The 25,084-nt window shown below is 69.5% G+C and overlaps 2 protein-coding genes across 2 annotated transcripts; both read right to left on the reverse strand.

The window, feature by feature from the left end:
* Positions 1 to 84: 84 nt before the first annotated feature.
* On the reverse strand, positions 85 to 7,538 carry CARD9 (caspase recruitment domain family member 9). Its single transcript, XM_037494393.2, has 13 exons — positions 7,492 to 7,538; positions 6,229 to 6,430; positions 5,906 to 6,043; positions 4,973 to 5,277; positions 4,681 to 4,860; positions 4,453 to 4,596; positions 4,057 to 4,182; positions 2,500 to 2,691; positions 2,206 to 2,247; positions 1,849 to 1,894; positions 702 to 778; positions 308 to 384; positions 85 to 204 (listed from the first exon to the last, which is right to left on the reverse strand). The coding sequence occupies exons 2-13, from the start codon at positions 6,410 to 6,412 to the stop codon at positions 105 to 107; spliced, it is 1,611 nt and encodes a 536-aa protein (XP_037350290.1). The 5' UTR covers positions 6,413 to 6,430; positions 7,492 to 7,538; the 3' UTR covers positions 85 to 104.
* Positions 7,539 to 8,846: 1,308 nt separating this feature from the next.
* SNAPC4 (small nuclear RNA activating complex polypeptide 4) lies at positions 8,847 to 24,527 on the reverse strand. Its single transcript, XM_037492813.2, has 22 exons — positions 24,212 to 24,527; positions 23,526 to 23,572; positions 22,512 to 22,679; positions 22,280 to 22,405; positions 21,784 to 21,862; positions 21,408 to 21,489; positions 20,504 to 20,608; positions 20,355 to 20,427; positions 19,841 to 20,005; positions 18,075 to 18,222; positions 17,793 to 17,899; positions 17,561 to 17,655; positions 16,274 to 16,368; positions 15,446 to 15,548; positions 14,835 to 15,321; positions 14,054 to 14,137; positions 13,709 to 13,928; positions 13,311 to 13,381; positions 12,908 to 12,979; positions 12,443 to 12,470; positions 10,588 to 12,104; positions 8,847 to 9,862 (listed from the first exon to the last, which is right to left on the reverse strand). The coding sequence occupies exons 1-22, from the start codon at positions 24,339 to 24,341 to the stop codon at positions 9,755 to 9,757; spliced, it is 4,110 nt and encodes a 1,369-aa protein (XP_037348710.1). The 5' UTR covers positions 24,342 to 24,527; the 3' UTR covers positions 8,847 to 9,754.
* Between the last annotated feature and the right edge of the window lie 557 nt (positions 24,528 to 25,084).

The following is a 25,084-nucleotide window of genomic DNA, read 5'->3' on the forward strand; positions in this document are numbered from 1 at the left end:
GGCGAGTCAGCGGGAGGCGGCGTCCGGGGCCCTTTATTAAGTGCACTTGTGACGCCCGCCCGGGGGGGGCGGGGGGGCGCTCCCGGGGCCGAGCCCGCAGCTCGCTAGGAGCCCTCGGTGTCCGTGTTGTCGCTGCCGGTGGTGTTCTCCCTGTCCGCCTCGCCCTGCCGCGAGCCGTGCTGCAGCTTCCTGAGCGCCCGCTTCCTGCGGAGACGCCGCGTGCAGGTGTGTGCAGGTGTGTGCAGGTGTGTGCGCCCCGCCCCGCCCCGCCCCGCCCTCTCCGCGGGAGCCGCCCTCCAGGGCCCACCTGCGGTAGTTCTCGAAGCTCTCCTTGAGGCGCCGCCGCTCCTTCTCCGGGGGCTCCCCGCCTGCCACGCCTGCATCCTGGAGGGACCCCACCCCAGACGCCGGGACTGCAAACCCTGGCGGCGCCCCGATGGCAGCCCGCGTGGATTCCCGCCCGTGTTCCTTCCCCTGCAGTGCTGGCCGCGGGTCCTTAGCTCCAGGGGCTCTGGCACAGTGCCGGCCCCCTTGCGCCTGCCGCTTTGTCCAAGCAAGGGGGATCCAAGCACCCCAAGGCCCTGTGAGCTGAGGCCCTGTGCCCACCCCCAGGCTGCTGGCGGGGACTCCCTTAGCCTGGAAGCACAACTCTGCCACCCAGCCAGGAGCCCCTGCAGCCACCAGAGCCCCGGCAGCCTTACGTTGGAGGTCAGTGACAGCCGCTCCTTCTGCAGAGCCACAAAGGGCTGCTCCGGGCTCTCCCTGTCAGCTGGGGCACCTGCAAAGGGCAGTCAAGCTTGTGGGGACACCTCCCCCCTCGTCCCTGGTACATCGCCTGGGACCTCACTTGGTGCCCACGAGGAGCCCCTGTTGCAGAGATGTCACCTGCCTGCTGCTCTCCACGGAGGCGCCCCTGGGGCTCCCACCCTCTGCCCTGATCCTGTGAGCTCATCCCCAAAGGGCAGAGGCAGGCAGACTGGGCCCCCAGACCCCCGTGCCAGCTTGGAAGGGGCTGCCATTGCAGAACATTCCAGGCTGCTGGACAACCTCCCCCACACACAAATCTGCCAAGGCCCAGACAGTGCTCTGATGGGCTGCAGGCACTGGTAGTGCCAGGCCAGGCCCTCCTTGCCTCCCACCCTCACTGCTGCCTGGCTCCTGGGCCACCCCTGGGCCGCCCAAGTCCTGAGCCTGCCCACCTGGAGGGTGGTCTCCAGCCACCCGGCAGGCACCGTCCCTCACTTCTCCCTTCGCTCCCTGCCCCTGGTTCCCCTTCGGCCAGGCCTGGCACTGAGGAAGTCTGGCTTCCCACGCGGCCTCTGCGGTACACCCTCCCCCCTCCCAGCCAGCAAAGGGCTCTTCCGGACCCCCCGACTCCCATCTGACACCCACCTTCAGCGTGAGCCCCTTGTCCCCTCATTGCCCCCCTGAGTCCTCTCCCAGGCACTCCTGCCCAGCCTGACTCCAGCACGCCCATCCTCCCCCAGCACCCCCTGCCCGTCACCCTGAGCCAGTTCCCTTCCCAGGGTTGGCACTTCCTAGCATGGCACACCTGGGCACCCACTTGCCACCTCCGGCCACACTCCTGCTCTGCGGGCCTGGGTGAGGGCAGGGTGCAAGGCTGCACCCCCAGAGTGGGAGGACTGTTGGTGCCCAGCAGGGGCGCCGCACCCATGCACCGGGGCAGCTCTGAGCGGCGCTCTCCTCCGCTCACTGGGGTCCTTGGGGCTCCCCTATCCCTCTGAGCCTCAGTTGCCCTGTCTGTAAACTCTCACGTTTCCCTGTCTGTGGAGATGGGGGGCTGGCGTGCACCCCGGCCGCCAGGTGTCCATAGTGGCCACTCCTCACCCTTGTCCGAGAGCTGGGCGTCCTCCAGGTCCTGGGGGGGTGAGAGCTTCCGAGAGAGAAAGGCGTGCGGTCAGACCACCCTCCTGGACGGGACGACGCTGCCCACCCGTGTGCTGCGGCGCCCCCGGCACCCCCTGCATACGTCCCTCAGGGACCTGTGCGGCCCAGTGGCGCAGCAGACAGGCCCCGCCTCAAGCAGGCGCTGGGCACGGCCGGGCGCTCGGGCCTCGGCTGCATGGCTGCGCTCCCTCCACCTCCCAGCCCCGCCCCGGGAGCCAAGGGCCGCCAGGAGAGTCTGGGCCTCCCTGGGGCCGTGGTGGCTGGGCGCCCTCCGGGGCGGGGGGCGGGCCCACGCACCTCCTGGGAGTGCCTGCACGAGCTGTCCTCCAGGTCGGAGCTCTGTGGTCAGGAGAGGGGGCTGGTCAGCAGGCTGCAGGGGCCCGAGCAGCCCCAGATGTGGGGTGGGAAGGGACATGCCCCTGTCCTCTGCTGGTCCCGGCCCTGCCTGCACCCCTACCCCCCCACAGCTGGGCTGGGTTAGGAGGCGCGGCGGCTCCTCTGGGCTCTGGGGACATCCCCATGCCCACTGTGGTCTGAGCTCCCGTTCGCCTGCCGGTCAGACCCCTCAAGGCCCCACCCCGGGATGCCCACCAGGACGAGCATCTCCAGCTGCTGTTGCCTGAGCCTGCCCTCCGCGGCCAGCAGCTGGCCCTCGCGCTGGAACAGCTGCAGCTGCAGCTCGTCCGCTTTCTCGCCCAGCTCGCGGACCTGCTTGCGCAGCTCGTCCTTCTCCTGCAGGCCCCTGGCGTGCTGCGCGTGCAGCTCCTCCCGTGCTGCAATGGCCTGTGGGGACAGCGCGGGGCGGCCTCACTTCTCAGCAGAGCCCGCTGCACGGGCAGGGCCGCGGCCGGACCGGCAAGGGCGGCCCGGGCTGGTCTCCGTGGGCGTGAGCTGGTGCCCGGGACTTGCACTGGCCACGGTGGCCATCCTAGGGCGCGTGGGCAGTTGGAAATTATAAAGAGAGAACACACATCTGCACTCGGCCGTCCAGAGGGCCCTGCTGGCCATGCCGTGGCCGCACCCCGCACGGCTGTGAGGACATGGCCCATGTTCACACCCACGTGTTTCGGAAATTTCTAGTGCAGCTTGATGTGGAGAAGGCTGCCCTAATGGCACCCTACCTCGTCTCCTCAGGCACAGACGGGACACGAGCCACACCACTGTCTGGCTGGCACTGACCCGCCCCCCCCCCCGCCACACTGGGACCCAGGTGGCGGGCACGTAGCCCTCCAGGAGACGAGCCTCCGTCTCCAGCAGCAGGCCAGGAAGCTGAGGCCCAGCCCTGCAGCCAAAGGCCCCAAGCAGCCAGGACGCGGTTTCTGTCCATGTCCAACTTCAGACCAACCTTTTGCCTGGCCTGCCTGGCCTCACGCCTAGGCCCCGGGTTGCTGTAAGGGTCCCCCTCCAGCCTGCACCGCTCCAGGAGGGTGGCCGCCGGCTCTGCCTTGCAGCCCTCGTTCCCCCGCTCCCCCGAGCTGGCTCCACCCTGCTTCCCTGGCCACACTGTGGCGTGGAGACCGGCACCAACAACAGAGGTGACTCTGCCCTATTACCGCAAGAGAAGTTTCTAGAAGTGGAACCATTGGGTTCAAAGGAATCTGTGTTTTTATGGCTGCCGTGGATGCTGCTGCCGTTAGTGAAAGCAGCCCGGAGCTGAGGAGCACCCAGTTACTTAGGAAAGCTACTTAGGGGCCTCCCCGGTGGCGCAGCGGGTTGAGCGCCGCACTGTGACGCTGTTCGCAACCTCCGCGGCGCCGGTTCCATTCCTGAGTGGCCAGGGAGCTACCCACAGGGCGCGGCAGACCTCTCCTGTCTCGCCCGCTGCTCCCCTCGGCAGTGGATTTCAGTCCTTCTGCCTGTTCTGCTCCCTGTTCTGTCTCTGGTGGATTCTGTCACCCTCCCGCGCCTCTGGCCTGTACCCCAGAGCTTGTATAATTAAATAAAATCTTAAAAAAAAAAAAAAAAGCAAGCTACTTAGCAGCTCGCCTGCCCGCCCGGGCCCCGCAGCGTCTCTTTGGGCAAACCCGTCCTTTCCAGGGCGTTAGCCTCCTCACTGCTCAGGTTTTGCAGTGAGCCCCTACTGCTTTTAGCTTCTGTGTGCCCCTTTGACAGTGTCCGCGCCCACCCACCCCCCGGCAGGAGCCCCACCTGGTCGCGCTCCACAGCCACCTCTTCCATCTGCTGCAGGATGGCCTCGATGCGGTCCTTGTACATCTTGGAGTCCTTCCGCAGGGCCAGGCACTGCAGCTCGAACATCTCCTTCTCCTCCAGGCACTGCGGGAGAGGCAGCTGGCCCCTACCACCTCGCCCTGCTCTGGCCCCTGCCCGGGCCCGGCTGGGACAAAGGGAGGCCTCCTGTACCCCTGGGTCCCGGCCAGGGCCAAGGTTGGCCCTGGCTATCCTGGGGCGGGGGCAAAGAATGGCGCGAGAAGGCTGGTCCCAGGGGGGTGAAGTTAGGGCGTCCAGGCCGGAGCTGAGCATCCCCCCTCGGGGCACCCACCCAGCCCACCTGCCCCGCCCGGCCCCGCCCCCCGGCTCTCCTACCCGGGCGCGCAGGGCCTCTGCCTGGCGCAGGTCCTTGCGCAGCGAGAAGATGGTGCTGACCTGCGCCTGGTGGTCCCGCAGCGCCTGCCGCCAGTCCTCCTCCGGCACCTGGACGTAGGGGCGGCTCTTGTCCAGCCTCCGCTCCTGCGGGCGCGGCAGGGAGGGCAGCGGCCGGGCGGGCGAGGACTCCTCCCGCCCGCCCCGCCGGCCCGGCCCCGGCCGCCCTACCTGGGCGGAGACCTCCAGCTCCTGCACGCGGGCCTGCAGCAGCGCCTTCTCCTGCTGCAGCTCCCACAGCAGCTCCTGGCTGGGCCGCTGCTCCATGGCGCGCCTGAGCTTCAGCGTGTGCTTGCGCTCCACGGTGCAGTCGTCCTCCGCCCTCATGAGGCTGTGCTTGAGCCGGTCGATCTGCAGGACAGGACGCAGCTGTCAGCCGCGGGCCCCCTGCCGGGTGCCCCTCGAGGGCCATGCCCCTCCCGGCCAGAAGGGACGAGGCCCGGCGCTTCCCGCCCTCCGGCACCTCCAGCTGCAGGTCGCGGTTTCGCATGAGCGCTGCGCCCTTCTCCTCGCTCTGGCGGGCCAGGCGCACGGCCAGGTCGTAGTTCTCGTCCTTGCAGCGCCTGAGCTCGCGGCCGCAGGCCTCGGCCTCCTCCCTGAGCCTCTGCACGCGCTCCTGGTGCTGGCGCAGCAGGCTGTCCTTGACGCGCAGCTCCTTAATGAAGTCGTCCTTGGAGCTCAGCAGCGCCGTCAGGTCCTGCACCTTCTTCTGCAGCTTCATCACCTCGCTCATCAGCAGCTGCGTCAGGCCAGACTCCCCGGAGGCATCTGGACGCGGGCCAGTGTCAGGGGCTGGTCACCGCAGCCGCCTCGCTCCACAGCCTCCCGGCCCCGACTGGAGGACCGGCGGCCCTAGGCCCGTCTGGGCAACCCCGCCCGGACTCGACCGGCCAGCACCGGACTCGACCCCTTCGGTAAAGAGACAGGGCCGGGGAGGGCCGAGTCGCGCTTGCCGGGGCCAGCAGACCCTCCCCTAAGGGACAGCGGTGGTGGCCCAGGTGCAAGGCCTTCGGCGGGGCGGGAAGGCCTTCGGGGCAGGAGGGGCTCTGGCCCACGTGTCGACTTGCGCGCCCACCTGCTCCCCACCCCCACCCCCGGGCCCGGAGCAGGACCCCCGGCGTGTGGGGCAGTGGTGATCCCGGCAGGGCTCATGGACAGCAGGGCCCGGAAGGACAGCCCCGCTCCAGCCTCCGCTCCCCACACGAGTGCCAGGAGCAGAGAGCGGGATGCGAGCGGGGCCAGTCACGCCCTGGCACCTCTCGGCTGCGCGGCTCTTACTGTTTTCATCCAGATTTACCCAGCAGGAGCACAAACGGGGCGGGGCCTGCCAGCCCCGGCTCGCCCCAGGGCCCCGGCCCCGCCCCCAGGTGCAGGCCCGCGCCGGCCGCCGCCTCACCGATGATCATGGAGAAGACGCGGGCGGGCTCCTTGCCCGTGACCTTCTTGTAGAGCTGCGGGTAGTAGAGCTCCAGGCTCTCGAGGAAGGCCACGTAGCCCTTGTGGCCGGTGCGCTGCAGGATGTCCAGGAGCGCGCCTGCAACCAGAGGGGCCGGCCTGGACCCTGGGGCCGCGTGGCGCCCCTGGCACGGACCCGCCCCAGTGCTGAGGCCGGCCTGGGCTCTGGGGGCTCGGGGCGGCAGGGCCCGGTATGCGGGCAGGGGGTGCCGGGCGTTGGAGTGGGGGTCACTTCAGGGCGGGGCGAGGCCAGGGGACACTGACCCACTTTCCGCTTGCGGATGACCAGGTTGGGGTCGCTGAGCACCTGCTCCTCGTCGTCGGGGTTCAGAACCTTGCACTGCCGCAGGTAGGGGGTGATGCGCGAGGGGTCAATGATGGAGATGAGCTTCACGCGGAAGCCCTCCAGGGCGCTCCAGCACTCGTCCTCGTTCTCGTAGTCAGACATGGCGCCTCTGGCCCGGCCCTGGGAGGGGAGCAGGCGCCAGTGTTCCGGGTGTTGGTGCCGCGGGCCCGCTGGGCTCAAGGCAGGTGTCCCCTGCCCCACACGCCCGCCTCTGCTGCCCATGGAGGGGGATCACGGCACCCCGTCCCCCGCCGGGTCACCCTCCTGGGCCTGGGCCTGCCTCGGCCACCCCGGGCTCACTTCTTCAGGTCACCCGATGAGCGGGTGAGACGATGGCGAGGCTCCAGAGACGACCCCCAGATGCCCCCGTGCCGACTGGCAGGAACGGCTGCCTCCGTCCACGGAGGTGGGTGAGCAGCCTGTGACCCCGGGGCGCGCGCCGCCGTCACCCTCCCACCTGCACAGCAGCAGCCCGCGTGCGACTTCCTCATTCCCGCTGCGGCTCCCGCCGGCCGCGCCCCTCCTCCCGCGGTGATGCAACGGTTGGCGGCGCCCGGCCACCGCTCAGTCACCGCTGCCGGGAAGGGACGCTGCGCCCACCCCCTGGGCAGGGCCGGCCGGGCACCGCCGCCGCCCCGGAATGCTGCCTGGCACCCGCTGGAGGCTCTGGTCCTGGGCTCCCTCGCAGGCGCCCCCACCTCCAAGATGGGGCCCGCCCCGGCCCCACTTTCGGAGACCACGCAGATGGCGGGCAAGGGCCGCGCGCCACCCGGGGGGACCGACGTGGCCACCTTCGCGCTCCCACGGCGGGCCAGGCCGTGCTCGTGGACATGGTGGCCTGGGCTGCGCGGGGCTTCTCCAACTTCCCACCGCCCTGCGCACCCCACGCAGCGCGAGACCGATGCTGGAGAGCCCACCGCGCCTCAGGGCCCCGTCCTGGGGATGCCGGGGCCCGCCCCCACCTTTCTAGTCTCGAATCCCCGGGCCCCACCCGCACCCGGGCTCGCCTGCTGCAGCGAGGGGGCAGGCGCCAGGTGGTTGAGGGGACGGGATGGCAGAGCTGGGGCCACTTGGTGCCCTTCTGGGAGTTGGGCCCTTCTAGGAGCCTGACCCAGCCCGGGAGGCTGACCCCCAGCGCAGCGCCCCCTGCCACCTTCCAGCGAGGGCGCCCGCCCGCCTACCTCCCGTCCCGCCGCGCCGTCAGCCTGCTCGCAGGTCAGTGAGTGGTGGGAGGCGGCCCGGGAAGCCTGGGCACTTCCTGAGGCCCCGCTGACTCCGGCTGGCGCCACCTCCCATTCGCCAGCCAGGCCGGGGGCGGGGCCGCGGGAAGTGGAAGTCTGGGCACTGAGGAACCCCGCGCGTCCTCCCAGCAAGCGGGGGCCCAGCCCGTCCAGCCTCTCCGGGGCGAAGCTGGCACCCGGAGGCGTCTCCAGCGGGGCGCCCTGGGCTGACGCGCCACCTCCTTGCCGGGCAGCCTCGTCGGGCCAGCAGCGGGCCTTGGGGCCGGGCATCCCGGGCATCGGCCCCTCCGTGTGGCCAGCACGGGCCTCCCAGGGGTCGCGGCATGGGCCCGGGCCCAGCCGCGCTGGCTCCGCATGCCAGCCAGCCGCGCTGCAGCCGCACACCCTCACCCCGTCCTGAGAGCCCCCGCCCCCAGCACCCCCGGGACAGTGGCAACAGGTCCAGGCACCAGCCAGTTCACGCGGCTGCCCACAGCAGACGCCCGGCCCACGGCGAGGCAGCTTGCTCCGCCCTGGCCGCGGCCGCCCACCCAGTGGGGAAGCCCCAGCCGCCTCCGGCGCGGCAGTATCGGCTGAGCTGCCCAGCTGAGGCAACAGCTCCGGGAAGGGCGGCCAGCCCCGCTCCCGCTCCCGGTCCCACCCGTCCCACCCGGCCCAACCGGCTCATCTCCACCGGCCTCACCCCTCGGCTTCCCTCCAGGCAGCTCAGCCGCGCACTTCTGGGGGTGCTGTGCCAGGGCGGCTGGGCACCCTAGGGGGGACAGCGGCCTGACACTGTCCTAGCAGCCCGCAGCCGGGGCTTCCGCCTGCCCCTTCGGGGAAACTGAATACGGGGCCCGGGAGGTGCACCCTGCCCTCGGCAGAGCCGCTCAGCCTCGTGTCCCCATGAGGCCCCTTCCCGAGATGCGATTCCCCGGCCGGGAGCGGCCAGCGGGGCACCGGCTGGCGCGCCAGGGCCGCGCACCTGCTCTCCGTCCGGAGGCGGGAACCTTCCACGAGGCCGCGGCAGCCGCGGGGAGGCTGCGCCCCGGAGCCTGCAGTGGGGACGGTGCACGCTCGGGCGCTGGGCTTGGTCAACGCCGGGGGCGGGGAGGGGGCCGGCCCAGGCCTCCGTGACTGTGGGCGGCCGGGTGGCCGCCGGCTCCAGGGAACCGGCCCGGGCTGGCCGACGTGGTCTGGCGGGCAGAGGAAGTGGCTCCCCCTCGGCCCCCGGGGAGCCCGGCCGCAGGCCCGCTGGTCCAGGCGGCCAGGCCTTCTGCCGCGAACCTCAGCGCGAGACACAAGTCTGTGGCTTACTTTTTAATTAAAAATAGAACATTTTCTTTATTCCTTCACAGCCCGGGCGGTGCTCGGGGACCAGCCGAGCCCACGACAACGCGGTCACCGCCAGCTGGGCCTCCCCGCCTGCTCCCTGAGCCGCGGGGGTCCTGGCGTCCAGCCTGTCGGCAGCAGCAGTGGGCGTCCCGGCGTGGGTGGCCCTAGAACGGGACACCCAGGGCAGGGGTTGGGCCACAGGGGGCAGGTGGCGAGCCAGGCCGTGAAGAGCGATGCCCCCCCCCACCCCAGGACCAGGAGCCCAAGCTGGGGTTCACAGGGACCTGCTGGCCAGGTTCGGGCTGGCGGCTGATCCGTGCCGAGCCACTTCCGGCCGGGCCTGCGCGCAAAGGCCAGGCACATCTGACTCAAGACACGGGGCTGCGGCAATCCGGGGGGATGCCGGGGAGGGCGGGGCGCGCTAAGGCAGGCAGGTGGACCCTGGGCCCACGGGGCGCTCAAGACAGAGATAGGGGTGTCTCGAGGGCAGACCGGAAAGGAGGGCGGGCAAGCTTTGCAGGCGCAGGAGACAAGGACCAGGCGCGGGGCAGCACAAGGGCCCCGGGGCCCACCGGAGAAGCGTCTGAGGCTAAGGGGTGGGACCTGCGGGGCAGGCGCGGAGAGCCAGGGGGCATTTGGTCTGGACAGTTCTCCCCCAGGAGGGCCCGAGGACCTATGCCTGGGCCGTTACCCCTGACAGGAGCGCCCAGGGTGGCCATGCCGATCAGCAGCCCTGGGGGTGCCACCTGGGCGAGCCGAGGGCTGGCCAGGCCTGGAGGTGGCCGGCAGCTGGCCCCAGACAAGTGGCCTGGCTGTGCGTGCCCTGCAGAGCAGGGGGACAGCCCCTCCTCTGGGGCACGGGTTGCGTGGCCCCCAACACACCCTGCAGTCACACCAGCCTCCTCCGCTTCCGGGCGCGCCGCGTCCGAAGGACATCCAGGTGGTCAGCACCGTCCGGGGAGGAGGGGGCGGCGCCCCCACCAGCATCAGGGACCCCCTGAAATCGTGCACACGGGAGGTGAGCGGCCCCGGGGTTGCTGTGTGCTCACGCCGGCCGACAGGCAGCGCTCCCACAGGAGGCTGCGGGGAGCCCGTGGGCACGCGTGGGGTGAAGACACGCAGGGGCGGGAGGTGCAGCTTTCCCGGATGGCCCGAGGCCCCAGCTCACTCGGGACTTGCCCCAGAGTGGCTGTGGGCGGCTCCCGGGGCCCACTAGACAGTGACCAGGCACGGGCTGGAGGCTGCAGAATGGCGCAGGGGGGGGTGCCCTTGGCGTGGGGGCAGGGGCACCTGCCCGCAACAGCAGTGTAGGGCCTGCTCAGCCCAGGCCCCTGTGAACCCCTGGAAGGGGTTCCAGGCACCCTCTGGGGCCCCCACTGGGCAGGGCTCCCACCACACCCTGGTTTGGCACGAACCGGCTGAGGCCGCTCTCCAGGCAGCCCCAGGCCGCAGCAGGAGGGCCGCATGGGGTGAGGACCCGCTGGGAGGCTGGCCACAGAGGACTAGGCAGGGGACCTGGGGACAGCCCTGCCGCGAGCCCCTGCCCACGCAGGACCCCTCCCCGGGCCATGGGGCTGGGCCCTCCCGGGAGGGGCCCCGCAAGGGAGCAGAGGCTCCTCCCTCCCGCCTCCCACAGCACCGACACGGCCACGCCCCGGCCGGGGGACCCAGCTTCCTCCTCTGCAGCCTCGTCCACCCACCCACCCCTGGGCGGGCACCTACCTGCACAGGGGCGGGGCCGGCAGAGCCCTCCAGGCCATGGTCCTCACTCTCGCTGTCGCTGTCGGAGGCGGCCCTGGGGGCAGCCAACAGGGTGGTGGGCACGCCGGGCGGGGGCAGGGTGGCCAGGAGCGCGGGCAGGGTGAAGGCGGCCAGGAAGCGGGCCCTCAGCTGCAGGTAGGCCGGGCTGTCCTGGAACTGCCCCCGCACCTGCCCCAGCGCCGCTGGCAGCGCCCCAGCAGGCCCAAGGGAGACGGCCCGGCCCTCCAGGGCCTTCTTCTGCAGCAGGAGGCCGGCCAGGGCCCGCAGGCTGCACAGGGCAGGGGGCAGGTAGGGCAGTCTGCTGCCCAGTGGGGGCACACACACCCCTTGCTGTGCCCTCAGCCAGTCCTGCACGGACGCCTCGCTTTCCCGGGAGAGGAGGCTCAGGTCCAGGGTGCCCTTCTCAGGTCCGGGCTGTGGTGCGGGCGGCCTCTCCAGGCCCAGAGGTCCTCTGGGCACCTCTGCTGCTGCTGGGGCCCCTGGTGTCTCTCTGGGGCCACTCCCCGGACAGGAGGTGCTGCTTGGAGGCCGCTGGCCGGGGCAGGGAGGCTGCGTTTGAGGGCGCTCAGGCAGGAAGACGGCCTGGGAGGATGTCCCGGCTGCCGCTGACTCCCCAGCCTCCCCTGGGGCACAGGCCATGTCACTGTCCCCTCCTGCAGAATTCTGGGATGACGAAGGGGCTGGCAGGGCGGAGGCACATGACGCTGTGTCCTTAGTCACCGGGAGCTGTCCAGGGTGGCTCTGCCCAAGGAGCTGGGGGCCCTGGCCTGCGTGCGTCCTGGTCACGCCTGGGGGCAGGGCCACCACCAGCGCTTTGGGGTCAGAGGGCGCTGCTGGCCCGGGAAGGCCCAGCATGGCTGGCACGGGGAGCAGCCCCTGTGCCGTCAGCACCCACGTGATGGACAACGAGGTGCTGGTCACCGCATGAGGCACGCCCTTGGGTGTGCTCAGAGCCGGAGGCAGGCTGGGCGGCTGGGCAGGCAGCTCGGGCGGGCCTTGCTTCTGGCAGGTGGCGGGGGCCTGAGACTGCCCGAGACCGCCGGGTGGGCTGCTCTCTGGGGCGCGCCCGGGGTCCAGAGCTGGTGCCCTGGAGACAGCAGGGTGGGGGAGCTCAGATGTGGGAACTGGGGCCCTCACTGAGGCCGTGGCCAGGTTGAAGGCAGGCAGGACAGAGGGTCCCGCTCCCCTGGCTGCGGCCGCAGGAGCCCCGGGGCCGGAGGGCCGGAGCAGCACAGGCGGGACCAGCAGAGGTGGCGGGAGCACGGCGGGGCCCAGGGCGGCCTTCCTCGCACGGGCCTCCCGCAGGCGCTTCTCGCGAAGCAGCTCAGACACCGTCTTGGGCTTGGGCCGGGGGCCCCCTGGGGCCGGCGGGGGCGTCTGTGTGGCGGAGGCTGCCCTGCAGGCCTGCGGGGTCCCGCCTCCGTGGCTGGTGCTCTTCTTGCCGGCCTCCCGGGCTGGCGCGTCGGGGACGAGGCCACCTGCGTGGGGACAGGACACACTGCCGGCGGGCCCACGTGCCCCCCCGACCCACTTCAGCCTTGAGTAGCCTCTGAGCCAGGCTCCCTGGAGGCCAGCGCCTGCCCCACCCAAGCACCCAGGCCCGCGCTGGGTCCGCAGGCAGGCAGGGCTGCGTCCCAGTGCCGTGCGGCGGATCTGACACCCGAGCGCCCGCCTGCTCGCGTCAGCCTGTCCTGTGCTGGGGCCGGGCCCCTGGCCCTGGGGCCGCCAGGCTGCGGAAGGCCCACCGGCAACGCCAGCGCCGAAACAGCTCTGCCCCGCGCTGGACGCCAACAGCCGAGAGCTGGGCAGTAGGTACCTGGGGTCTTCTGGGCACTCGATGGCGCCTGCAAAGAAAGGCCCGTCGGCACCTCTGAGAGTCCCGGGACCCGAATCTCCCTCTCTGCTCCCCACCCCAGCAGCACAGAGCCTGCCCCCACAGCTCTGCGCCCTCAGAGGCCGCTGTCAGCCTGGACACCCCGGGGTGCCTGGGCTCCCTTGAGAGATGGCTCCACCTGAAGGCGCCCTTGGCTGAGCCCGCTGCGGGGCAGTGGGGCGGGGGGGGGGGGGGCAGGCAGCCGCGTTCAGGCTGAGACGGGAGTCCCCAGTTGCATCTCCCCCCGACGGGCTCAAGGATGCGCCTCTCACGGCAGCCGGGGCTGGGAGCGGGGCCCACACTGGGCAGGCGGCGGCAGGGGTGGGCAGTGCAGGGCTGGAGGCAGTTGCCCAGGTGGCTGCCCCTGCCCCTCCCTGGCTGACAGATGCACCTCCCGGGCCTCCTCACCCGCTGAGGCGGCAACGGCTCCCTCCTCTCGCGCACGACCTCCATGCAGCCCGCCGTGTCGATCTGGAGGAGCTGAGGTGCAGAGCAGCATGCGTGAGAGGTCTGCGGGCTCCGGGCCAGCCCCCACCGAGTCTTCTGGCGTCTGGCATGGCCCTGGGGCGCGCGGCCTAGCCCAACATCCGGCCCTTGGGTCAACATGGGCAGCGCGCGCTGTGTCCAGGCTCCCTCCCCGCAGCCTCCGGACACACTGGGCCCGGCTTGGCGGACTGAGCAGGGACGCTGCTCCCGGCCGTCCCCTCCGCGTCACAAAGGCCACCGAAGACCCTGGTGCAGGACCCAGAGCTTCTGAGCACCAGCTGACGTGGACGGACGGCGCCACCCAAGGCCACGGGGTGACACTCACCTGGATGAAGAGGGCGAACACCGGGGTGCTGGCCAGGCGGGCGTCCTGCAGCTGCTCCCGGACACGGTCGGCTGAGGGGACAAGGACATGCCAGGTGTGCCAAGGGCCCCCTCCCACGGACCCCAGACCCACGGTGTGGGGGCGAGGACCAGAGAGCAGGTGCAGCTGGCCCTGGAGAAGGGGGCAGCCCGGAGCCCAGGAGTGGCCCCCATGCACCCCCAGTGTGGGCTGAGCGCCGCATGCCAGGTCCTGCCCCAATGACCGCCCGCTGTGTCTGGGCGGGATGCTGGGAAGAGGAGACGACATGGTCTCTACCCAGCAGGCAGGCGCAGCCTCCTCAGGCCTGTGGTCCCCCTCAGCCCTCTCCTCTGGCCCCCCTCTAGGGCCCCAGGCAGTACCTCGAGTGTGCACCCTGAGGAGCCTCTGGGGAGGGCAGGGCAGGATGATGTCGCCCACCCAGGGGCTCACGGCCATCAGTAGCTGGCGGTCCAGGAGCCTGTTCTGCAGGGCGCGTCCCCGGCGTGGCTGCTGCCTACATGGCCTGGCAGTGCTGCTGCCACCACCGGGGTTGGTTCCTGGGGGGAGGCCAGGCAGGCGGGGCCGCCTCAGCCGCTGCTTCTGCAGGGGTAGAGGGCATGTGGGCCTCCTGGCCACACCCAGCTCCAGGTTGCCCCGTGGCCTGCGTCCCCCGTCGGGTAGGGCTGGGTAAGATGCGCAGATGGGTGGGGCACAGCGGGCCTTACCAGCGGCCGGCACCAGGCGGTCGTGTTGGCCCTGAGCACCTGCAGCACGGTCGCCAGGGGCACTCTCAGTGGCCGCCTCCCACTCTGACAAGAGACAGCGTGAGGCCGGGTGGGCACAGGTCCCCGCCGGGGTCACTCACGTTGCCTGGTGCAGACCCCGACAGCCACGTGCCCCCAGGGTGCGGGAACATGCTCTGGATCTGGAGATGGTGGCCCTGGCAGGGCCTCCCCCAAAGGAAGGGGTGTCGAGGGCCTGACCCACGCCCCCGCCCCACTGGGCTGCAGCCAGCCCCGAGCGGTGGCTCCAACGCCCACAATAGGCTGAACAGCAGCTGCATCTGGGTGGCATGGAGGGGGCCGCAGCCCAGGACCAGTGGGTGTGCACATGCCCGGGGTCCCCTGGCGTCAGCGTGAACCTCCAGCCCGTGCCAGGACAGACCAGCCGGGCCAGCACCAGTGTGGGCAGAGCTGATAAGCCCCGAGCGGCACCTCGGACGAAGCAGATGGCCCCCCAGGCCACACGCTGTTGCCAGCCCTGCTTGGCCCTGCAGCTTTCACAGCCAACAGGCCAGGGACTCGGAGCCGCCAGCTTGAGCTTGGGCACCCGAGGCACGGCCCCGTGAGGCTGGAGGAGCAGCTGCTGGGGTGAGCGCGAGGGGCCCACCCCAGCCTGGAGACATGATGGGCACAAGATTGCCCGTCCCTGCGTCTCCGAGCGCCAGCCCAGATCCCCAAGCGGCCCTGCCCAACACGCCCGAGCTGGGGTGCACCAGGGGCCTACCTCATCCACGGTCTCCTCTGAGCCCTGAGGCTGAGTGTCTGCCAAGCGTGGAGACGCGCCTGCTCTCGGGCTGGCACTGGGGGTCCCCGAGAGAGTGTGTGCCCGGCATGCCTCCTCCCCGGGAGCCAGGCCTGTGATGCCAGTTTCCCCGAGGCCACCCTGGGTCGCCCTGGAGCCAGGGGCAGGGATAGGGTGGGCAGCAGGCCGTCCTGGCCAGGCCCCTGCCCCTCCTCGCCACAGATGGTGGGCGCTCGGCCTGGTGGGGACCCAGAGGTCCATGTCTGGCACAGAGCGCTGGGCTGGAGGCAGGGCCTGGCCGTCCTCCTGGGCCTCTGGTGCTTCCTCTGCTTCTGAGTTCTCGCTGTCCCCGCTGCTGCTGCTGCTGCTGCTGCTGCTGCTGCTGGAGGCCCCGCTGCTGGAGCCCCCGCTGCTGGAGCTCCAGCGCACGCTGCGCAGGGGCCGCCGCCGCCGCCGCCGCCGCCGCCTGCTTCTGCGGGGAGAGGGCACTCTGGGGCTGCGGCTCCCCGGCCAGCCCGTCTGCAGAAGCTCGCCCTCCCAGCTGGCCTCCCGGAAGACGCCGGGCTAGGAACCGGGCCGCCCCACCCCCGCACCGCCGACAGGCCTCCGTGCTCACCCTGACCATGATCTTCCACTTGCTGAGGCACTGGGAGCCCGTCCGATGGGGCAGTTCCGCAGCTATTTTTGCCCAGTGACCTACACAAGCGGACGAGGGCTGCTCGCACGGCGCTGACCCGCGAGCTGGCCGCGTGGCCGACAGCTCCCCTCCCCACACCCGAGTACCGCAGACGGGCCCTAGCCTGCAGCGGGACAGGGCTGGGCGGCCACACACTGCACCCACGTCCCCGAGGCTGGACGAGCGGCTGGGTCTCCCTCAGCCCCATGAGTGTTCTGACGGGGTGCGCCAAGGGGGGCACGTGCCCCTGCAGCGGCTTCCCATGTGACAGGCCGGGGGCGGCTGTCATGGGGCACTGGACCATGCCTGGCCCTGGCCTCCGGGTTGTACATGCCCCTGGACCTGGCAACCTGCACCCCGGCTCTCGCCCGTGGACATGTGGTCCAGGTGAGTGGGGCTGCGCTGTCAGCCCCGGCTCGCTCCGGCCACTCAGGGTCCCTCCGTGGACTCGGGGGGGGGCAGCCCTGCCCAGGGGTCACAGTGGCAGCGGGAGCCATGCCGGCGCCCCGGGTGCTGGGCAGCAGGACGTGTCACGGAGAGAAAACCGCTGGCGTGAAATTTACTGGACGCCCGACATGAATGCGCCGCCTCTCCCCAGAACAGCTGGCGGAGGCGCGCGTCCTTCTGTCTGTCCTTCCCCCCAGGCCGTCTGGGGTGGGGATGGCTCGTCAGCTGCAAGAACGGTCACTGCCAGCAGAGCCGCGACCGCCAGCCCGGGGCGCGCCCTGGGGGAGCAGGGGCTCACCCACACCGTGTTTCTCGATCAACTCAAGCAGCTTCTCCTCCTCTTTGGGAGTCCAGCGCCCCTTCTTCAGGCTGAAGTGCAGCCTCCTGAGATACCTGCAGGCACACGTGGGGAAAGGGGCGCCTCAGAGGCTGAGACGTGCCCGCCGGCCTGGTCTTCACCGCGCTTTCCACAAAGCAGTGCCCAAAGCGCGGGCACAAGCAGGGCGCGGGCCCTTCCTGCACCGGGCCCCAGGCCGCGAGGGCTGCCAGGTCCCCGCTCTAAGCAGCAGCCCGGGGAAGGCCAGCTGCAGCGGGGGCCGGGGCGCGTGCAGACGCTCGCAGAGGAGACAGGCGGCCGCGCCGGCCTGGGAACCCGACCTCAGCCTGGAGGAGACCCTCCCTCGCGCCCTGGGGTGGGACACGTGGAACAGCGAACGCTGACCAGGGCGCGGGAAGTGGGGGCCTCACACCCTGCTGGTGGGACAGACGTGGGAGGCGGCCGCCCCCGCAGTGCCGTGCCATGTGGGGGCGTGAGCAGCGGGCACGCCACGCAGACGCGCAGGCCCACCCTGTCCTCGTCCCTTGGGCCGGCTAACGCCGTACACCCACGCAGCTGGGCGTGGACACCACGGCTCTCCCACCGCTTGGCCAGGCGGGGTAGGGCGGCCGGTCGGCAGTAGGGCTAAGGGTCTGCCACAGGTGCCCTTCCTGGGGCGCAGCGCCCCCTTGCGGCCCCCGACACTGGTCTGTTATGAGGCGCCGGGCCAGTGTGCCCAAGGTGGCCTCGCACAGGGAAGGGCCTGCGGACGCCCTGGCCGGCACCCCGGCGCCCACTTCCTAGAGTAACAGCCACTCAGCCCTGCCTGTTTCCCGGTGTGGAGAGCGGGTTCTCTGTCAGGGGCTCAGAGCGTTCTCAAACTGACGGTGACGGCGGCGCGAAGCCCCAACACCCTAAAACTGAGATCGGGGTGCTCAGGGCTGACCCGGCGGTCTGCACGCTCAGCTGCTGGGAGTGGCCTGGGGGCGAGGCCGAGACCACAGGGCTTGGGGAACCCACCACCAGCATCGGCGATGCCAAGTCTGGCTTGGAAACAAGCAGCCACCTGCCGTGGGCCAGCCCAGCCCTGGCCACACCATCTGCTGTGCCCGCACATCGCCCTCGCCCCTGCCCACGGGAGCATGTCCTTGAGCAGGCATGCAGGCCAAGCCCAGTGGCCACCCGCCCCCATCAGCGAGCCTGCAGGCCCCGCCCAGTGCCCCCCCCATCAGCAAGCCCGCAGGCCCCGCCCAGTGCTGTCCAACTCACCGATCTCGGCACTGGGCATCGCTCCTACCTGGCACCTTCTCCCGGATCTTAAACCAATCCTGCTCCCCGTATTTGGCAACTGCTTGAAGCAATTTCTGCGGGAAGGCAGCAGGCAATGCACCTCCTCAGGCAGCCAGGCCCCGGCCTGAACTTAAAGGGGAGCTCAGGGCCCAACGGCCACCCTCGGTGTTGGTGACCCCAGAGCACGGGCTCCCGGGTCCTGCTAACTCACCGCATCTTCCTCGGGTGCCCAGGACCCCTTCTTTAGGCTGGGGTCCAGGCTCTTGGTCCAGCGGTAGATGAGCTGCATGGAGTCCCGGCCCTCCATGTAGTAGACAACTGGGGACAGAGGGCCCGTCCTGGGTCACCAGGCGCAGGCCGCAGGCGGGAGTCCCCCTGATCACGAGGACCGGGCTGTGGGATGCCTGGGAACGCCGACCCCTACGCCCTCCCCTGCCCTCAACTACCCTCGGGACCCGCCTAAGCGACCTGCGCTGGGCAGGCGCCCACTCACTGCGGCGGTAGGGGATGTGGCTGCCCACACGCATCTCCTGCACCAGCTGGCTGAGCATGCGGTCCTCGGCCTCCGTCCACTCCTTGCGCTTCAGCGCCGGGTTGTGCTGCTGGTACTTCTGCAGGCACTGAAAGGCGCTGCGACGGGTCTGCCAGGTAGGACATGCCAGCACTGTCAGGGCAGGGCCAGCCCCGTGCAGCAGCCATCGACGCCTACTGGGGCCTTGTGGGGAGAGCAGAGAGCACCCGGCTGGACCTCCCACGGAGCGGGGCTGCCTGGCACAGGTCTCTTCAAACTTAGCCCCTGTGCTCTGGCTGGAGATCTGGAGACTGACATAGGGCAGTAAGCGGCACTGGGGAGCAGCGGGGCAGCCAGGGGGCGGCTCCCACACCACAGGAACAGCACCAAGGCGACCGTCCCCCGTCCGCGGACGTGTTCTGGTTCTTCCGACAGTGACGGATCTGCCCGAATCTGTCCCCACTCATGTCCGAGGAGCTTCCAAGAGCTGGTGAGCGTGACTTGAACCTCCCTATCCCTCAGGTGGCCAGCAGCTCCCGAGGGACACACCCTTGCCACGTTGGGGGAAAAGACCAGCAGGCACAGGCCAGGCTCTGCACCCTAACGAGGGTTCTCAAAACAAAGCATCTACCCAAACCAAGTGCTTGCCAGTGAGACACCTGACGTCAGCTGTGGTCTTCGGGCAACGCCACCGTGCCCAGCAGGTCCACCTTGGTGGCACGTGATGACAAGGCCAGGGTACATAAGTGCGGGCGAGTGCGCGCGAGCCCTCGCTCCCCTTCTCTCAAAGCTGCCCTGACCCTAGAGCTGCTCCGTCGAAACAGGGCCTCGACGTGGCGCCAGAACCAAGCACTTGAGAGCCCCAGCCGGAGGCACAATGGGCAGGCTCAGGCCAACAGGCGTCCCTGGGGCTCTGGGGCTTTCCTCGGCTGTGATGGAACTCATATGGCTCTGGGTGCTGCACACACATGCTCGGCCGTCACGGCCACACACTAACACACGGACGCCACGCAGCCCCTCAGGACCCCGGCCAGATGGCGCTGACTCCCAGCAGCCCAGCTGAGGGCCGCCCTGTGTAACCTCGGCAAAGAGGCGTCTAAAACCTATGCAGGAGGGCCTCCCCTGGTGGTGCAGCTGTTGAGCACTGGGCTGCGAAGCTGCCCGCAGCCTCTGCAGCGCCAGTTCAATCCCCGGCCGCCGGGAGAGGGTCCCACATGGCGCGCAGACCTCTCCTGCAGCGCTCGCTGCTCCCCTCAGCAGTGTACTTCATCAGTCTGCCTGTTCTGGTCCCCGCACTGGCTCTGGTGAATCCTCTCACCCTCCTGTGCTTCTGACTCTACCCAGTGTTTGTATAAATGCGTAAGTCTTTATAAAAAAAAAAAAAAAATCTATATAAGAGAGGGTCCCCGCCCGAGCTGTCCGCAGAACAGGACCCAAACGCCACGAAGCAAACACTGCTGAGTGCGATGGGGATAGCAGCACGGGGCAGGGGGGGGACTCAGAGGTGATGGGAGGACCCCCGGGCGCAAGGTTTCTGAGGACGTGTGCGTGGGTGCCCGGCGAGCCCTCAGAGGCGGGCGGGGAAACAGGCTAGGGCAGCAGGCAGGTCACCCCCCCAGAGCACTGACCCGCAACAGCAGTGGGACAAATGCCACGGCGCCGAGGGTCCCTAGACCCCAAAGAGGGCCTGGCTCAGTTCGAGGGTGACACGGCCCTCGAGGTCAGTCCCCTCCCCGTTCCGTCCTTACTCCCAGCTCCTCGGCGATCTTCTGCCAGTCCAAGTGCCCGTGCCTGGCTGCGAGGGCCTTCAGCTGCTCCACTTCCTGCCCGCCCCACTCCTGCTTGTTGATGCTGGGGTGCTCGCAGTTCTGCCAGAACTTCCGGATCTCCTCTGCACCCCGGCCCCCTTCAAACTGCACCGACAGAGAAACCAGGCTGCTGGCCGCTGCTCTGACGCCCGAGCGTGGCACATGGGGCAATGGGCAGGTGCCAAGGGACGGCCTGGCCCAGAAGCGAGGCTCGCAGAGGCAGACACAGGTGTGGCTCCGAGCGAAGCCCGAGGCTCTTGGGACCGCCCACCCTGGGAAAGGTGCCGCACGCCAGCAGGGAGGATCCAGAGACCGACCCGCACCACTGGACGCATGTGTTGCCAAAGGAGGGAACTGCTGAGGCCACAGTCCAGGTGCGGCAGCCTCCCCCACCCCAGGTGCCCCCCCGACCTGGGACAGAAGAACCGCCGCTGTTCGGGGCCGCCGCGCTCACATTCACGTTGGCGATCTTCTCCCAGTCGTGGCTGTCCAGCCTGTCCCCCAGCAAGGCCTCCTCAGGGAGCTGGCTAGAAAAGGGCGAGGGCTTGCACCTGGCAGCCTCCCTGGCAGCCCCTGGCCCACCTCCCCTGCGAGCCCTCTCACTTGATCTCTTGGACCTCACGCTCGGCCTCCTTGGCCTGCTTTTCCAGGACCTGTCTCTCCGCCTCGCTGCTGACGCGGCTCTGTTTCTGGTGCAGGTACTCGAGCCTATAGGCACCGCAGAGGCGTCGGGGCTGAGTGACCCCACCCCGCTCACGCGCACACTGGGACAGAGCCGGGCGTGAAGCAGAGGCGGACCACTGTGGGGGGGGCAGTTAATGCTCTCCTCGCTGCAGGAGCACCCTCGCCGCAGCAGCACCCCTCCCTGGGGTCCATCCCCAGGGCCCCACAATGTTTGCTGACACGGGTGGAAACAGGTGGCCACCCCCACCTTGGAGCGCGGGTCCCACACCCAGCACTGCACCCTGCATGCATGGAGGAATGGCAGACGCTTCCCTTCACACCCGGCAGTGAGGCCAGAGGCGGGCTCATGGCCCACAACCTCCTGCAACGTAAACATCTGCTCCACTGGCAGGGATGAGGCGGCTTTCCCCAGTCTGGGCAACACCGAGTGTTGCAGTAGCAACCCAGACCCCACAGCCAGCCACAGGCAGCCGAGTCCCCTCTCCCCCTCCCCTCCCTGCCCAGCCAGATGCCGTGACGTGGTCACCCGTCCAAGCTGGTGGGGACGCACAGAGCAAGTCTCGGGTCAGCCAGCCCCCAACCCCCAGGTGGAAACTAAGGCCTGGACCAGAGCACAAACCTGAGCCGCACAAGTCAATGTGGCCGCTGGGCTAACCTGGCCCTCCCACACGTGACCCTGACGCCGGGCTGCCTCCTTCAGGGGAGGCTGGGGGTCAGCCCCTCCCCCCACATGAGCTGGGACCCAGCAGGGAAGGGCCAGTCGCGAGCCAGAGCCTGACTCGACTACTGAGCGGGGACATGGGCCCCCGCGCTCTGGACTTACTTCAGTAGCTTGGGCTGAAGCAGGCGCTGCAGGCGGCCACTCACCACAGACTTCCTCAGCAAAGCCTTCTCCCAGCTCTTCCCTGAGGGATAGGAGGTCAAGGGCATGCATGGAGCCCTGGAGCAGAGGCACCCCTTCTCTTCGAGGGCTCTCTGTAGAGCCCCCACCGAAGACGTGGAGCCCCGGCCACGCCGAAGGATGCCCCACACCCAGCCACACCCTCATGAAGAGCCTGCTTGACACAAGGGGGGCCTGCACGGTCGGTCCTGGGGCCGAGGCCTCACAGGAGAGGCCTGAGGACCTTGCGCACCCTGGGGGCCGGGGTGGCGATGGCCCCGGGAGCCTGAGTTCGGTGGATGCTGAGGACAGCACTTACATTTGGTCACCAAGAGCTCCTCGAAGGCCTTGATGCCCTGGGCCGCCTTCTCCCGAGTGTCGTCATTGGCAGGAGGTCCCTGTCAGGGATGGAGGTCACGACCTGGACCAGGCCCAGAAGCGTTCACCTGAAGGGCCCAGCATTTCCCTCCAGAGCCCTCCCCAGGTCCCAGGACCCCCCGTCTCCTCGGACACCCAGCCCTGCTGCCTCATGAGCAGCCCTGGGCTCCCAACAGATGCAGGGCAGTAGGCCAGGCCACTGCACTGGGGTGGCTGGGAGGGCAGGGCTGTGGTCGGCACCCGGGGGGTCCTGGTGACCCCTCCCCAGGGAACACCTGGGAGCGTATCCGTGGAGCAGCCCTCCTTGGCCAGGGTACTCGGTCATCGCCAACGGACCGGGGAGAGGGAACTCCGACACCGTGGTCCTGAAGGACCCAGGCAGTTCAGCCAGCCGCAAAGAGCCCCCCGAGGCGAATAGCTGAGTCTTGGCCACTCACCACGCCGGTGACCCTGTCCTTGAAGTAAGGCTTCATGAAGTGCCCGATGTACATGTTTGGGGGCAGGCTCCTGCCGTCCTTCACCCTGGGGCCCTTGGATCCAGCCAGGTCCCAGGCCAGCTCCTCCTGTGACAAGAGACCCTGCGTGGGCCAGGGGACCCGGGCAGCTGGGGAGCGGGCCTGCCCAGAGGCCTGGCAGGGCGCGGGGCTCCGGGCCAGACCCCCATCCCACCTGCTGCTCCCGGTTCTGGGCCAGCAGCAGACTGAGCTCGGCCAGCTTCTCCTGGATGACCTCCTGGTAGACCATGTTCAGCTGTAAGCACGTCTCTGGGTCTTCGGGGAGCGCCTTCTCTTTGAGGTCGTCCTCGTCGTTGCTGGCTTCACCCCACCGCTCTTCTTCCTGGTTACACGCAGGGAAGGGTGGGGAGGAAGTGAGGTGTGCACCCGCTCTCCCCGCCTTGAGCGCCTGTCTGAGGTCACCCTAGCCTAGGAAGGAAGCACAGAGCCTCCGGGTGGCAGGACTGTGGAGAGCCTGAGATACTCCCGAGTCCAACACACAAGATTCTGCCCCAAGGACAGTGGGGGTGGGGGTGGGGGGAGTCGCTTTCCCGTTTTGTGGTGAGCAACTCCCCAGACTCGGGAGCATAAGGCACTCCCTTTGTTTTCATCACTGACGGGTGACAGGTAGCAAGAGCCTTGAGGGGGCCCTGCCGTGCCAGCCATGCTAGAAATGCAAAGTGACCCAAATGCCTATGGAAGCTGGGACACCAAAGTGCCACGGAGCCATGGCGGCAGCCCAAGCCCATGGACTTAGGAGGAAAAAAACACGTTGCAGAAACCTTCCAAGGTAACACGCAACTCCAAGACCAGCGCCACGGTGGTGAGCAAAGCTGCACGTTGCTTGCCAGACGGTTCTGGCAAGAACACGTGGTGTCCCCACGTGACAACCACCACATGCAGTGACCATCCCCCTGCCCAGAGCAGTGAGCGGCAGGGGGCAGGATGCAGGCGGGCTGCTTGCCACCTCCACATGTGACGCCACCCGTGACCGCACGGGTCAGTGCAGGGCTGGGAAGTCAGGAGATGCAGAAGCCAAACTACTAGAGATGCTTTTTATGAGGCCAACGAAACCCTGGTGAGAAATACTTTGTGACGCTCCATCTCACCAACAACACGCGTCGCTTTGTGAAGGAGGAAAGCCCCCCGGGCCTGTTGAGGGGCACGGCCGGCTCAGGCCGGTAGTTACCGAGATTGAGAGGCCGACAGCATCTGAGTCCTCATTGCACGACGAGTCTGCGGGGGGGCAAGCACACCGTGTTAGAATGGGCATGGGCAAGGGCAGCTGGCAGGGCCACACGAGCCCCATCGGCCGAAGCCGCAGCTGAGGAAGGGGCAGGAGCCCAGAGCCAGGAAGTCCTTGGGGAAGGCTGGAGTCACCAGGTCTTCTTCCCCAGCCGTGCCCTCAGCCGAGCACCCTGCCCTGACTGAAGGCAATCTAATATAAAGCATCCCGCAGGCCTGCAGGGCACGGGGACTGTCAGGACTCTGCAGGCCAGCCTCTGGTCAGGGCTGCACGAGGAGTAATGAGGCCCAGGGAGCCTGTGGGGCAAGTGTGAGCCTTGGCAGCAGGCGCCCCAGATAAAGCCTGACTGCTGACTGAGCCCTGGGATGGAGTGTGGCGGCTGTCCGAGCGAGAGCAGGCGTGCACAGAGCTCTGGAGCCTTTGATTCCTGAGAGCAGCCGGCCCTCCTCCAGGGCAGCCCGATGCATCCGGCAGGGCACACTCAGCCAGCGGCTCAGGGCCGGTCAGCACAGATGGTGACAAGCTGCCCAGGCAGCAAAGGTGGCCCAGCAGCATCGTGGTGCGACATGGCTGACGGCTGCAAGGGTGGACCCAGTCCCGGCCCAGGAGGCCCAGCACATGGGGCTCACCTGCGTCAGAGTCTGAACCGAGACTTGACTCCGAGACCTCCACGTCGATCCTCGAGGAGCCGGGGTCCAAAATCCTCTCCAGCTCCTTGATCTCCTTCGCTATCTTTTCTCTTTCGGCATCTACATCCATGGCGTCTGCTGCCTCCAAGAGACACCACCCAGCGTTAAAAGGCGCGGCTTTGCGGCCCTTCTCTCTGACGCGAGCGCCTGTGGGCGGTGGGAGCCTCACCCGCTCCTGCCCCAAGGACTCAGCCCCGCTCAGCCCAGCGCTGAAGCCCGCGAGGGCCTGCTCTGAGGCTGCGTGGCAGGGAGGGGGGCAGAGCCGCAGGCCCCGCGGTCTCCCTTCCCACCGCCAAGCCGCTGGGCGGCCGTCAGGACGGCGGGAACGGGGAGGCCCGCACGGGACAGAGCCCCGAGCTCGGCCCTCGGTGCCCGGAGCGCAGGAGCGGCCCGCTGGGTGGGGCGCCGCCACCAGGCCCCCCCGACCCCCACCCCCGGCCCGCGCGAGCACCCCCGGCGGAGGACGCCGTCCGCGGGACACTGCCCTGGGGAGGAGAGCTCGGGGAGGAAGACGCCGGCGCAGCGCGTTCCGAGCGGACACCGGCGCCGCGCCGGGGCAGACACCGCCAGGGGCGACGCCCTCCCGGCCCGGCCCAGCGGAGCGCCCCGGGCCCGGGTCCTCGCCGGCGCCTTCCCCGCGGCCCTCGGCGCCGACCCTGGCGGCCGCAGCGCCCGCCCGCGCCGCACGCTCACCCGCCGGCGCCCCTCAGCGCCCCTCAGCGCCCCTCAGCGCCCCTCAGCGCCCCTCAGCGCCCCGCGCCGCCCGCTCCGCGAGCCTCGGGGTCCGCGGCCGGAAGTCCCGCCCCACGGACA

This window comes from Talpa occidentalis, unplaced genomic scaffold (genome assembly GCF_014898055.3).
Source record: "Talpa occidentalis isolate TD23 unplaced genomic scaffold, MPIMG_talOcc4v2.1 talOcc4.7, whole genome shotgun sequence".
NCBI classification, from domain to species: Eukaryota; Metazoa; Chordata; class Mammalia; order Eulipotyphla; family Talpidae; genus Talpa; species Talpa occidentalis.